The sequence below is a fragment of the Myxocyprinus asiaticus genome, chromosome 4, assembly GCF_019703515.2.
Source record: "Myxocyprinus asiaticus isolate MX2 ecotype Aquarium Trade chromosome 4, UBuf_Myxa_2, whole genome shotgun sequence".
Lineage (NCBI taxonomy): Eukaryota > Metazoa > Chordata > Actinopteri > Cypriniformes > Catostomidae > Myxocyprinus > Myxocyprinus asiaticus.
The window spans coordinates 52,146,638-52,160,796 of record NC_059347.1 but is presented as its reverse complement, the minus strand read 5'-3'; the positions used below and the strand labels follow the sequence as shown (position 1 = coordinate 52,160,796).

General features: G+C 37.9%; 1 protein-coding gene across 1 annotated transcript in view; it reads right to left on the bottom strand.

The window, feature by feature from the left end:
- piwil2 (piwi-like RNA-mediated gene silencing 2) overlaps positions 1 to 14,159 on the bottom strand; it is a 59,942-nt gene that overhangs the window by 18,377 nt on the left and 27,406 nt on the right. The window contains exons 8-14 of the mRNA XM_051691661.1: positions 7,592 to 7,672; positions 5,448 to 5,561; positions 5,011 to 5,199; positions 4,413 to 4,497; positions 2,668 to 2,757; positions 2,366 to 2,506; positions 491 to 604 (exon numbers count right to left, since the gene is read on the bottom strand). Coding sequence (XP_051547621.1) covers positions 491 to 604; positions 2,366 to 2,506; positions 2,668 to 2,757; positions 4,413 to 4,497; positions 5,011 to 5,199; positions 5,448 to 5,561; positions 7,592 to 7,672 — 814 coding nt within the window. The remainder of the gene's footprint in view (positions 1 to 490; positions 605 to 2,365; positions 2,507 to 2,667; positions 2,758 to 4,412; positions 4,498 to 5,010; positions 5,200 to 5,447; positions 5,562 to 7,591; positions 7,673 to 14,159) is intronic.

Below are 14,159 nucleotides of genomic sequence, written 5' to 3'. Positions count from 1 at the left end.
GTTCAGGCACGGAGTTTACACACCAATATGTTTTTACGCACAGTTAGTAAACGAGACACACTCGGTGCTTTTCAAAGACCCATGCCCAATTTCTTTTGTGCCTTAATGGTGTGGTTAATTCAAGCCCTGTTTTCATTTACATTTACATTTATTAATTTAGCAGATGCTTTTATCCAAAATGAGGAAGGAGACAACAGAAGTGATTCATCTTAAGGAGGCAGTTACAATGTTGCAATACCAAATTTCAACTGTATTAGAAAAGTACTAGCCAAGACAGTGTCCTGTGTTTGTTCCTTTGTGCCGAACAACACATCTTCTATGGCTTAAGAACACCAGCTTTTACTGGTTCTGAAATACGTCTTGTATCATCAGCCTCACATGTGCCTGCTGCACGTGTGCGCTCTGCCGGACCCCTGCAAACCGATGACTCTCAGTGATTGTGTTCAAAGACCCAGTGCTGTGTCAGAGATCACTGATTGTGCTGACTCACAGTGCTGATGGAGGGGTCTCGGACCACCTCTCTAGACCAGTCTACTGACTGAGATGTGACGAAAGAGGCAGAATGCATGCAGATGGTCTCGTTGGGCAGAGTTCTTCCTTGAGTCTGTGTACAAACAAAAGGTTACAGTTGAAGCTAGCTACAAGCACCACCCTAGATCATAGTGAACAAATACAATAAGCAAATCAAGATAGCTGATACAACTAATGAGGGATGAACAATACATATGAGTTTAAGTTAATAGTTGATTGTTTAAATTAGTGGCATTGGCCAATATTGGAGGCCGATAATATTAGGGATTACTTTTTTCTAATTCAAACAGTATATTCTTTTCTGAACTCCATTCATACAGTACATACAGTAGTAATGTTATGATGCCTGAATATATTACTTAAAGGGAGAGTTCGCCCAAAAATTCTCTCATAATTTACTCATCGTCATGCCATCCCAGATGTGTATGAATTTTCTTTCTTCTGCAGAACACAAATTAAGATTTTTAGAAGAATATCTCAGCTCTGTAGGTCCATACAATGCAAGTGAATGGTGGCCAGAGCATTTAAAGTTACCAAAAGCACATAAAGGCGGTATAAAAGTAATTCATATGACTGTTTAAATCCACATCTTAAGAAGTGATATAACAGGTTTGGGTGAGAAACAGATCAATATTTAAGTCCTTTTTTGCTAAAAATTCTTCTCTCTGCCCACTAGGGGGCAATATGCATGAAGAATATGAAAGTGAAAGTTAAAGTGGAGATTGACTGAGCAGGGAGGAGAACTTAAAAAAGGACTTAACTATTGATCTGTTTCTCACCCACACCTATCATATTGCATCTGAAGACATTGATTTAACCACTCGAGTCCTATGGAATACTTTTGGAGTTTCAAAAGTTTGGCACCCATTCACTTGCATTGTATGGACCAAAAGAGCTGAGAAATTCTTCTAAAAATCTTTGCGTTTAACAGATGAAACAAAGTCATACACATCTGGGATGGCATAAGGATGAGTAAATGATGAGAGAATTTAAATTTTGGGGTAAACAATTCCTTTAAGATTTGGATTTTCATGCCTTTTATTGTATTTTTCTTTTTCAAACAAAATACTATTAGATTTATATTATACTTTGATTAGTTAACCGGTCCTAAAATCATTTGGCAAAGCAGTGCTCTTATAGGCCATTAACACTGTATGCATCCTTGTAATAAAAAAGCTAGACGCAGCGCCACAAACAGAACAGAACACAGGTGCCCCGAGTTTGATCCAAGATCAATAAAACAAATTTAAAAAAGGTGATCCTACACGAGAGTCACAGAGCTACGACCAAAGATGTTGGTCTAGCATATCTTGGAAAACAACTGAAAAAACAAGCAAACGAATGCTAAAATGAGTTTGGTGTAAACAGCCCCTAAGAGTGATGTTTAGTATTGGTATCTTTTTATTTAATCTTTGAACAAATAGACCCATGGATTCTCACAGATCCTCACAGGATTTAAAGCAAAGATGGTGTTTGCATGTTAGCAAAACACGTTGTATAATTCAAGCAAATTTGTAATATGTTTTTATTAAAAATTAACAAGATGCAAAACCAAATATATGCTAAACTGACCCAAAACCCAACTGTTGGATCCCTTTGGGCTCTAGTCAGAATGCAGATTTGTAAATGGTAGCTCCTTAAAACTAAAACAATATTTCCTTAATAACTGACCAAAAAAACTCCAGAAAACCCAGAGAAGCATAAATCACTAATACAGACAGCGTTTTTCACTCCAGATGTTGCTTCAAGATGCAAACATACTTCATCAACTACATATGTTTTTCTAGCGCACCCTACACTATCCAAGCATACACACTGCATGTGCCATCCTCACCACTAGAATCTCTTGGCTAATGTTGAGGCCCCAACGTCCCAGCTCAGACAGAGCTCCTTCATTGGCGTTGATATTCTGCAGCAGTTGTTTCAAGCTCTGGGTGTGCTGCTCAGCTCCCACATTAATGTGCATGGTCAGATCCTCAAACACACAGGGATCAAGAGGGATCGTTCAGCATTTAAACAGTTTTCAAAATAAAGTGAGTTCACCCACACATTGCTACTTGACAAGTTAAACACATCAACACTTCAAGGTAAACTATGTCTGGGTAATATGTGCCTAGACTCTAGATGGAGCCGTACCTTCATGGCTCTAAAGTCCTTCCTCATTTTCTCAGGGATGCCAGTCATGAAGGACAGTTCTGGCAACAGAAGAATCTCACCCGTTATAACCTGTTAAGGAACAAATCAAATCTATATCTTAATTTCTAATAACTTGATACTTTAAAGGGATAGTTCACCCATAAAATGAAAACTCTCTCATCATTTACTCACCCCTCATGCCATTCCAGATGTGTATGACTTTCTTTATTCTGCTGAACACAAACAAACGTTTTTAGAAGAATATCTCAGCTCTGTAGGTCCATACAATGCAAGTGAGTGGTGGCCAGAACTTTAAAGATCCAAAAAGCACATAAAGGCAGCATAAAAGTAATCAATATTACTCCAGTGGTTTTATCCATTTCTTCAGAAGAGATATGATAGGTGTGGGAGTGAAACAGATGAATGTTTAAGGCCCTTTTTTTAATTTTATTTTATATATAACAGCCTATGCATATCAACAGCCTTCCTATGCACGTCCACTAGAGTTTTTCTTCTGCTTTTTTACAATTCGCATTTTTTGTGCATTTGGCCACCTACTGGGTTGTTGTGCAAATATGGTTTATTCTTTTCTTTTGCTTCATCCCTCCCTTTTTTATTTCTCCTACCTGGCCAGTAGGTGGCGATATGCAAGAAGTTTGTGAATCACTAAAAAACAGAAGAACTGTCCTCTCGCGTATAGGAGGACTGGTGAAAGTGTACATTAATAGTAAAAAGGGCTTAAATATTTATCTGTTTCTCACCCATACCTATCATATCACTTCTAAAGATATGGAATTAACCACTGGAGTCATATGGATTACTTTTATGCTGCCTTTATATGATTTTTTGGAGCTTCAAAGTTCTGGCCACCACTCAGTTGCATTAAATGGACCAACAGTGCTGAGATATTTTTCTAAAAATCATTGTTTGTGTTCTGCAGATAAAAAAGTCATACACATCTAGGATGGCATGAGGCTAAGTAAATGAGAGAATTCCATTTTTGGGTGAAGTACCTCTTTAAAGCAATTAAAGATCTCCCTCTACATTATGGGTGTTCACAGAAGTTAATTGTGAACTACATCTACATACAAACAAATAACAATCTCTTTGAAATTTATTTTCTTCTCATGCCAAGTCCAGTTGGTTGGTAACGTTTTCAGAAATTGCAACATATTGCAAGGTTTAAATCTCCAAGTGGAGACATTATTATTAAACCACCAAAAAGAACATTTGACAAATCCCAAAGTGGATGGTGAGATGAGGCATTTCACCAAAAGACTTGCTAGTATGAGACACAATGACCTCAAATCAAATCACTTTTACTGTGCTGTTTACCACAAATAAGAGGGAAAAAGCTAAATAATTCCACTGTCAATGGGACAATGCATTTTCTTTAAAATGCAAAATATAATTTCATGGCTGGTAAGAAATAGTTAGGGCTGCTACATTTTCACAACAGACCCACCATTGATAGGCATGGCAGAAAGTTCATTTTGAACCTGACTGCAAGTGATTAAGCCAAAATAATAGCTTTTAAAGCGCAGTACCACGACACCACTAGATGAAACTATGAAGTGTGAATTTGGAAAGGCCTATTAAATACACTACTCTAATGACCTGACAGGCTTGCAGCTGTCACTATCATTTCTAAAGCCTTCCAAATAGTCCAACAAATTAACTCAAAACATTGCAATCAAACGAAACAGTCTACCTACCAATCAGATGTCTTATAAGCTTTATTTTACCTTTCCTCCTGGTTTGGATCTCTCCTTTGGACGGTGAATTAGCAGTGGTTGGTCCAGTTCCTTTATGGTAATGCCGTAGTTCTTCCTGTACATGTAAAAAAGTATGTTAGAAAAATGAAAAGGCAAATAATAAACAATAATTAGCTTCTCACAACTGTGAATCAGCTAGATGGGCAAAAATTTTAAGTGGAAGTGCGTAATTATTTCCATGTTAAAATACATTCTCTTATCCCAGGTTAATACACAGACAACCTTAAGACATTTGTAGGTTGATATCCCAAAAATGTGTAAGCACTGTGGCAAACAATGCTGTTTGTTTGTGCAGTCCGACCAGCTCGACACTGCAACATTGGCTCAACCAATGGCGTAAATTTGGGGCAAGCAAGACTACCTGTCCAAGTAAAGGCAGAAGGAGTGTTTTGCATTCTGTTTGTTGATGCTAGTGGGACAGAAATTACACACTTCTGATTTAACAATATATGAATATAGGAACTTTCACTATGTTGAAATATCTGTTGTGTCATTTTACATGCATTCTGATCTGAAATTATTTACAATTCAAATCAAACAAAGTGTGTTCTCCAAACAGCAGATGAACCTGTAGTATTCGACAAATGTGGTCACTGTTCCATCAGCCAAGGTGAAAGTGTCTTTGGGGGACTTGGCCCACTCAATGTCATCGATGCGATAAGTGCGGTTATTATAGCGTGTGATAACAACTGCACCGACGAACTCCTTTGTGCATATGTCCTGAAAGCTCTCTCGGCTCTCTTGGTAGATCACATTCCTACGGCAAACAAAAATGTTTGACAAGACATCAGAGCTAAGAAACTGACATCATTACACAGATTTTTTTGCAAATGAATCCTACTGATTTTAGTTTAAGGCCCAAAACCAGGACAAACAAAGACCAAGTCTAGCACACATCAGAAACTTTGAAGACAAATTAGCTGTTCCAAAACCTAGTGAGCTGCCATGCTGTATACTGCCTTCACAGGCAGCTACCTTTTACAGCAGCATCCTGGTTACACTCACATGATGTCCAGTACAGAGTCATTTCGCAGCACCTTATGTGAGATGTCCGCAACTAGGTAGAGACCACCGTCAGTGTGCTTAATACTGGTGGAATACCCAGGCCACACCTGCAGCCTGATACACACGCAAGAAAGAGAAGCACACATGCAAAAACATTAATAAACGCATATAATTTGGACCAAAAATATATACATTTCAAAAATATGTCCAGGTCATACTTTATTTGAATTTTTCATAAAGAAAATGAAGACTTTTGTGAACCATTATATACATTTTAGCCTCAGTCTCTAACATTCTATCTTTAGTGTTAAAAAAAAAAATCTATTTATCTATCTATCGTCCCTCACCAGCCACTTTATTAGGTACACCTGTACACCTAATTATTCATGCAATTATCTAATCAGCCAATCATGTGGCAGCAGTATAATGTATAAAATCATGCAGATATGGGTCAGGAGCTTCAGTTAATGTTCACATTAACCATCTTAATGTGGAAATGTGATCTCAGTGATTTAGAGAGTGGCATGATTGTTGGTGCCAAACAGGCTGGTTTGAGTATTTCTGTAACTGCTTATCTCCTGGGATTTTCACACACAGTCTCTAGAGTGTAGAGAATGGTGCGAAAAACTAAAAACATCTAGCGAGCGGCAGCTCTGTGGGTGAAAACGGCTTGTTAATGACAGAGGTCAGAGGAGAATGGCCAGACTTGTCCAAGCTGACAGGAAGGTGACAGTAACCCAAATAACCACGTTACAACAGTTCTATGCAGAAAACCATTTCTTAACATACAACACGTCAAGCATTGAGGCGGATGGGCTACAGCAGCAGAAGACCCCTCCAGGTACCACACCTGTTAGCTAAGAACAGGAAACTGGGGCTGCAGTTGGCACAGGCTCACCAAAACTGGGACAGTAGACGACTGGAAAAACATTGCCTGGTCTGACAAATCTGGATTTCTGCTGAGGTCCACAAATGGTAGGCCCACTGCAGCCTCAGACAGAAGTGGAACTCAACATGGTCTTCTGCTGTTGTAGTCCATCCGCCTCAAGGTTCGACATGTTGTTCTGAGATGCTATTCTGCTCACTACAATTGTACAGATGGGTTATCTGAGTTACCGAAGCCTTTCTGTCACCTTGAACCAGTCTGGCCATTCTCTGTTGACCTCTCTCAGCAACAAGCCGTTTTCGTCCACAGAACTGCTGCTCACTGGTTGTTTTTTGTTTTTCGCACCATTCTCTATACACCTTAGAGACTGTTGTGCGTGAAAATCCCAGGAGATCAGCAGTTACAGAAATACTCAAACCAGCCCATCTAACACCAACAATCATGCCACAGTCGAAATCATTGAGATTAAATTTTTTCCCCATTCTGATGGTTGATGATGATTTTATGCATTACACTGCTGCCACATGATTGGCTGATTAGATAATCACATGAATAAGTAGATGTACAGGTGTACCTAATAAAGTGGTCGGTGAGTGAGTGTATATATATATATATATATATATATATATATATATATATATATACACACACACACACACACACACACACACACACACACACACATTACAGGTTTGGAACAAGATTGTTGAAAAGATTTAGGTAAACAATGAGAATTCTCTTTACTATAATGAGAAAAAATTATGATATATTACCTTAATTGTTAAGTATTTATACATCATGGTAGTATTTGTTGTATTTAATTTATTCTACTATGAGAATTCTCTGTACAGTAATCAGAAAAAAATATGATATGTTACTTTAATTTAATTTACTTTCATTTTACTTTAAATCTGGGAAGAAATGTGCTTAATTGTCATGAACAATGTCACAACAAAAAAATAAAAATATTCTACTGGTCCTAAAAAAAAGCTTTTATTTTCTTTATGCTAAATATAATTTTGTACTTTTTTCTTTTTTCTTCATGACTTTCACCCAGTTAGGTTAGGTTAAAGCACTCATGCATTACATCCCAAAAAAAGAATCGGTGTGCAAACCATTTTTGCAAGCATGGCTGATACATTTCACGACATGCCTCAAGTAATCATAGGTCTGTCATCATAGAGTGATGCTAAACAACTTGGAGCGCAGCAATTTTGGCGGGATTGCAATCGCTGACACTCTGGTCAGTACAAAATACCTGTGTTTGCCAAGAATCACGATGCCATTGGGGTCGTAATGGTTTCTGCCCACCAGTTTCAGCCCCAATATCTTCATCACTCTAGAGCGAGAGAGAAAAAAGATGGTGAGAGAGACATCAGCATTGACTGTCAACTAGCCACTGTTGCTCAGACTTGTCTCATACACAAAGAAAAATGGTGCAATACACCAGCTGTCACAGAAAGTGACAAGAAAAGGGTTGAGAATCAAGAACCATTTCTTTTTTAGAACTGGTCTGATTTTGTACAAAAATACAGGAACAGAAAGATTTTCATGACATTCAGCTCTGAGAGAAGACTGGATGCTGCAAAATAATACAAAGACAATAAACTGACACATTGTATAGTGCTGTGCTCATTGTTAGCACACAACAAACATACATTACGACCAGTGTAGTCTGATTACGAAAAAATGAACCGGATGAACAAATGAATTGGTCAAAATGACTCAAGTCGATGAGTCTCAAACTCACTGATCTTCAACAAACGGCCTCACTTACAGAATCGGTCACAGTTACGGAATTAACATCTGACTTACGCACTAAACCGCAAGTCATTACTTTCGGTCATATCCAACATGAAATAAACCAAGAATCATTACTGTTTTGTGTGTACTACAGGTTTAAATTTAATTTTGAATCACAGATTTTCAATATAGACAGGAAATGTATATAAAATATAGAGTTGGGTAAAAACATAGATTTTCCGATTAACCACAATCTTTATTGGAACAATCCTGATTTCGATTCTTAAAATCCCAAGATAGATATTTTACTTTTAAATAGAGATTTACTGATATGAAAGTTTTTGGCCGATACTGATATTTTGCCACTCACCTTATTTTGTCACCACTCATCAGATCACTGTTTTGCTTTAAAAATATACAAGGAGGTACAAAAGCGTTTATTTTTTTGTTCTAACAAAAAGTGTTCCCACTGAACATGGATTGGATCTGTTGAACAAATGACAGGCCAAAATTTGAAAGAGAGCCAGCCAAAAAGAAAGATAAATAGAAGATAAAAAGATGACAAAAAAAAAAAATTAAAAAAAAAAAATAAAAAAATCTCATAGCATGATGGAAAAAATAAAAAAAAAGGTTATTTTGTACTTGTAAAACATTTTTTGCACTTTTGTTTTTTTGCCATTCAAAACAACTGAACTCAGATTTTACATGTACTGTATGTACTGTGTATGATAAAACATTACAAATTCATATTATGTATATGTTGGGCAATTCCCCAGAAATGTCAACCACATCACGGAAAAAGAAAAAGTATTAACCAAAGGAACAAAAAGGCCTTTTAAATTCGTGGTGTAATGGATATTGCCGTCCAGACCGGTGGAGGGCACTGCTTTCTCAAACAAAACTGACTGAAGCATTCAAATGCAAACTATATTTGAAAAAGCTGCCTTTTGTCAGAGCCCTAGCCTAGCAGGCTGTGCTCACGACATGTGGTGCTGATGCATCACGGGTGACCCGAGTTTAAATCACAGCACTTGAGGTCATTTCCCGATCCCATTCCCACTCTTCTCCCCTGTCATTTCCTGTCTCCTCTTCACTAACTTTGTCATTAAAAAGCCTACAAAAAAAAAAAAAAAATGTATTTATAAAAAGCAGCCTTTTAAGCTTTTGTAATCGTGCAAGACCATATTGTGGTTTTAATGTGAACTCAATTAACTGTGCTGCCTTAATGGATACCACACCACTGTCTTAGAAGTCAAAGCGTTTTGCATGGTTTCCCTCATCATGCATAGGTAAGAGCCGCTTTCACAACTGTCACGTCTGTAACACTGGTTTGTCCTCATTAATGTGACAATGAGAAAGAATTTAAATTAAAACATGTTCTAAGGAGTGCCAATCCTTAAACATTTTTTGGCTTGTGCATTTGAATTCAGAGTTTTTACTAAGTGTGTTGTAGGGCTGGGCATTAGGACGATGTAATCGGATATCAACGATATCTTACAAATATGACGATGCAGACTGCAACTCTCACTGACAGACAATGATCGACAATATCGGAAAATGGCAAAACCATGGATCTGGGAAGTTATATATTAAACAGTACAGTTATAATAATATTGTATATATAGTTATATTTTAAAAGGTAGTCTAGGATGTGAAACTAGCACTCGCCACCCGCCAAATGCGACAAGGCTGAATCCAGTTTGCGAGCTTCTCATCCAAATGCAGGAATTTCATGCATGGTTAATTTTGCTCATCTACCCGCAACAGGCAGGTGACATGTAAAATGTCTCAGAGTGACAAGTGACATGAAATGCTGTTAGACAAAGACACGTGCTTGAAGGATTTATAATATTTTTTTAGAACAGACAAAAGCAGTCAATGCTTGTGTCTGATTCGCTGTTTGTTCAGAGGCGTGCAACGTTAGCTGAAACAGGTCTCGTGACACAGGCGGATATAAAGAATTATTACTCATTTTTTCTCTGTTTCATTCATCTGAAAACTGTTTGCAAGAATAAAGTAATCTGTGAGAATGTTGCAAATGGTCTCCGATCATCTCGGTAGGTGCTGTGAGTTTAGTTCGCTTTTTCCCCCCATGGAGCAGTTCGCGGGTAACATGCACTGTGAACGCAACTCTGCAGGTTCAGTAATATATATCTTTGTATTAAAGAAACAAAGACGAAAGTGATTAAATCATAAAATAATACAAGACACGTTCACCATGAACCTAAGATTGAGATCTATTTTCTTTTCTTTAGGCAGCATTAACTGTACCAAAACACAATATAAACACAAATTCGATAAGAACACACATTTGGCAGCATTATTTTGGGAACACAAGGACATTTATTAGGCTTATTTATTATGATTATTATTATCTTTAAATGTATAATTGTCTTTAGTTCTTAATTTGTAGGCTATTTGTAATTTTCCACCTGTTGTCATTGATCGATACTTGCGTGATGGCAAACGGAGCCGTTGGAGATGGTAAATGTATGGATTTGGGGAGGTGGTTATATAAGATGTTTTTATCACGTTGATTTAATTGCTTTTTTCGTTTCGTTTAAAGTGCATTTTGAATTTAGAAATGTCTTAAATTTTTTCAAGCTTCAATAAATTAATTTTTAAAGCAAAATCAATAAAGCATAAATATTCACTGACCCTCGGCAGGAGGGTTGATGATGTAATTAGATATCGCAATATTTTTAAGGCGATTATCGCTAAAATATTTTTTACATATGTTGATAACCAATTATAAATAAAACATTGTTTTGTCACATTGGCATTTTAATGCTTATATCGATATTCCGATGTTTATCATTTTAACGGCCAATACATACTTGTTCAACAGGTGCATCTCTACTTTTAAATGTTATGTTTGGGTTGTGTTGATTATTTTATCATCTGTTAAATAAATAGCAAATCTTGAAATCTGTATCAATACCCAGCCCTAATATAATGCATAGGCATTAGTGCTGTCAGTTGATTAAAAATTGAAATCATGATTAAATGCATAATTTTTCCATAGTTAATCCCGATTAATCACAGATTTTAAAAATTGCTGAAATTAGACTACATATACTTTGTCAAAATGCATTTATTTCCTTCGTAGGAAAGAAAAAAAAACAATATGTAACAATAATGCTTTAACATTTTAACAGCATTAAAATAGAACCAACACAAGTAACATTAAACGTTTCCTTATTAAACACAAGTGGGAGGTTGATTAATTGAAAGAACTAGTGTCCATAGGTTGTGTATTCATTTCAATGCGCATTAAATCTTTTAAATACTCATCCTACACCAATATCAATTGTCCCTCAGACAATTCCCTCAGATCTGCTTTGCTGCAGCAATTGTGAAGCCACATTCACAATTCACGTCAACGCCAGCAGCAAACGCCACAATGAACTCCAAATGAAAAGCGCTTGCAGACAATGTCTCAATCTGCATTTTCATGATAGTTAGGAATTGACATGCTTCTGTGGTAATTTAATTGCGCCTTACAGAGGCTGCAAAGTAAGGTGCTTCTGGGCTTATTTTGTACAACATATAGTGTTAAAAGGTCCTTTCTCCATCACTTGATCACTGACACGGAATCACTGTTGTGTGTGTCAGTGAAATGACCCCAGGCGGATACATCGCAAAGACGCCGCCATATTACAACCAGTGTTTAGAACTCACACGGGCTGGGAGAGTCACGTGGCTCTATGCGAGGTTCGGACGTGCACACTTTGCTACTTTTAATACTTTTTATGACATAAACCGGTGAGATTCAATACACTCTGTTCCATAACGGTTCTAGGAGGACAATATTTCAAAGAATTCAAAATCCTCGGGCTCTGGATACATTAAAAGACACTTACGTGTTCAAGCTGACGTCCCCAAGCAGGCCGCGAGCCTGGGAGTCAATTTGGTTGGGGAGGTGGGGGAAATGCGGCGGGAGATGCTGAACATTTCAGCAATGCTGACAAAGGTCATTGCTGACTTTGAGGATCTTGCTGTAATACGTTGATCGATCACTGCCATGGAGGCGAAGTTCACTGATGTGGTTACAAGAGTGAGGGATGTCAAGAAATGGATTGATTACCTGGAGTCATCGGAGAGGGAATTATCTGCTAATCTGCTAGCAACCAAGGTGGATTTGGAGTGTGTCAGGGAGAAGTTGGAGGACATGAAAAACTACAGCCGGCGGAATAACGTCCATATTGTTGGAGTCCTGGAAGGAGTAGAAGGACAGGATACAGTGAAATTCCAGGATGGGCTCTTTCTGAATCTGCTCGACATAGCAGGCCATAAACTGGAAATCGAGCAAACTCACAGGGACCCTGCTCGGCGATCCGCGGAGGGAGACGGTCCCCGATCAATTCTGGCCAAATTTCTGAGATCATCCAATAAAGATCTTGTGTTACACGAGGCAAGGAGTAAAGGAAGGCTTTCCTGGAAGAACCACAGCATTTTCTTGATCCCAGACTTTGCGAACTCGACAAGAGAGAAACGTGATCGATTCAAGGAATGCAAGAATCTTTTACATCAATGGAAGGTCGCTTTTGCACTGATATTGCTGGCCAAATTGAGAATAGATGCTAAGGATGGCCGTAAAATATTCACATGTCCACAGCAAAAGATGTCCTTCATAAAGTCATTGGAGTGAGTAAGTCATCTTGTTGTACTCTCGTTGTAGCCGAGTGGAACGTCTCAATGAACATTCACTTGACTGTTTGGGGAATTTGCGTGCTTTTTTGTGCTGGTTCTACCTAGCGGCTGGAGTTTGCTTTGTGGAGTATTTCTTGCAAAGTAATTGAAGTCATTTGCTTGCACTCATGTTGCAGCCGAGTGGACCGGCTCACTGAACATTTGCTTGACTGTTTGAAGAATCTGCATGCTTTTTTTTTGTGCTGGTTACACCTATCGGCTGGAGTTTATTTTGTAGAGTAACACCTTCAGGACAGTTTTATGGATGAGTCTACATGCTCTTTGTATTTATTCCACCTATTGGCTGGAGTTTGTTTTATTGATTATCTTTTGCTGTGTAATTCTGTCTCACAAAATGTATATAGAAACACCAGACTTGAGCAATCCGACGGCAAGGTTGACATGGGGGCTCTCGAAGGCGTGCATGGACTGTTTGAGTTTGGAGGGATGGACACCAGTTGGCGCTGTCCTGCACGGGGTTAATGCACACGTTTTTTTCCATTTGTTTTGTTCTGGGGGCTGTTCGGGTTTTGAGGGTTGCACTAATGTTGGAACGTGGTCTTTATAATCTTGTTTTTGACACACTATTTTTTCTTATATGTCAAAATGTCAAATGTTAATATGAGTGGATTGTCTCTCTCCACGTGGAATGTGAATGGGTTGGGGCACCCTATAAAAGGAAGGAAGGTTATTTCTCTTCTTAAGCTCAAGAAATATGATAGTGTTTCTTCAAGGAATGCATCTTTTATCTGCAGGAAGCTGAAAAATTTGGGAGGATATGGGATGGGCATGCTTTCTTTAGTCCTGGCTCAAGTAAGAGCAGGGGAGTCATTACGCTGATAAGTAAACATCTACAATTCAAATGTCTCAAACAGATTAAAGATAAATTAGGAAGAGTCATTATTGTTTTAGCTGAAATTCAGGGGCAAAGTCTTATTTTGGCTAATATCTATGCACCTAACTTTGATGATCAGGGCTTTTTTATAGATCTTGAAGGGTTGTTGCAAGCCATTGGCACCCCTCATGATATAATATTGGGAGGAGACTTTAATCTTTTGATGGATTCAGTCCTTCAACATAGTGAAGCAAAAGTGTGCAAGCCCCCTATAGCAAAATGTACGCTTCACAGGATGTGTAAAATATATTTGGAGACTTTTGAACCCATTTGGTAGGGACTATACATTTTTTTTCATCAGTCCATAAGATTTACTCTAGAAAGTCCCTCATTTCATCTGCTGTTGATTGCTCAATTGGAAACATTTTAGTCTCAGCTCACGCCCTGGTGTGTTTAGAAGTGTTGCCACATATGGAGAAAAATAAAATCATATAGTTGTCGCTTTAATATATCCCTTTTGCAAAATCCTGAATTCCAACAAATGATAAAGGCTGAA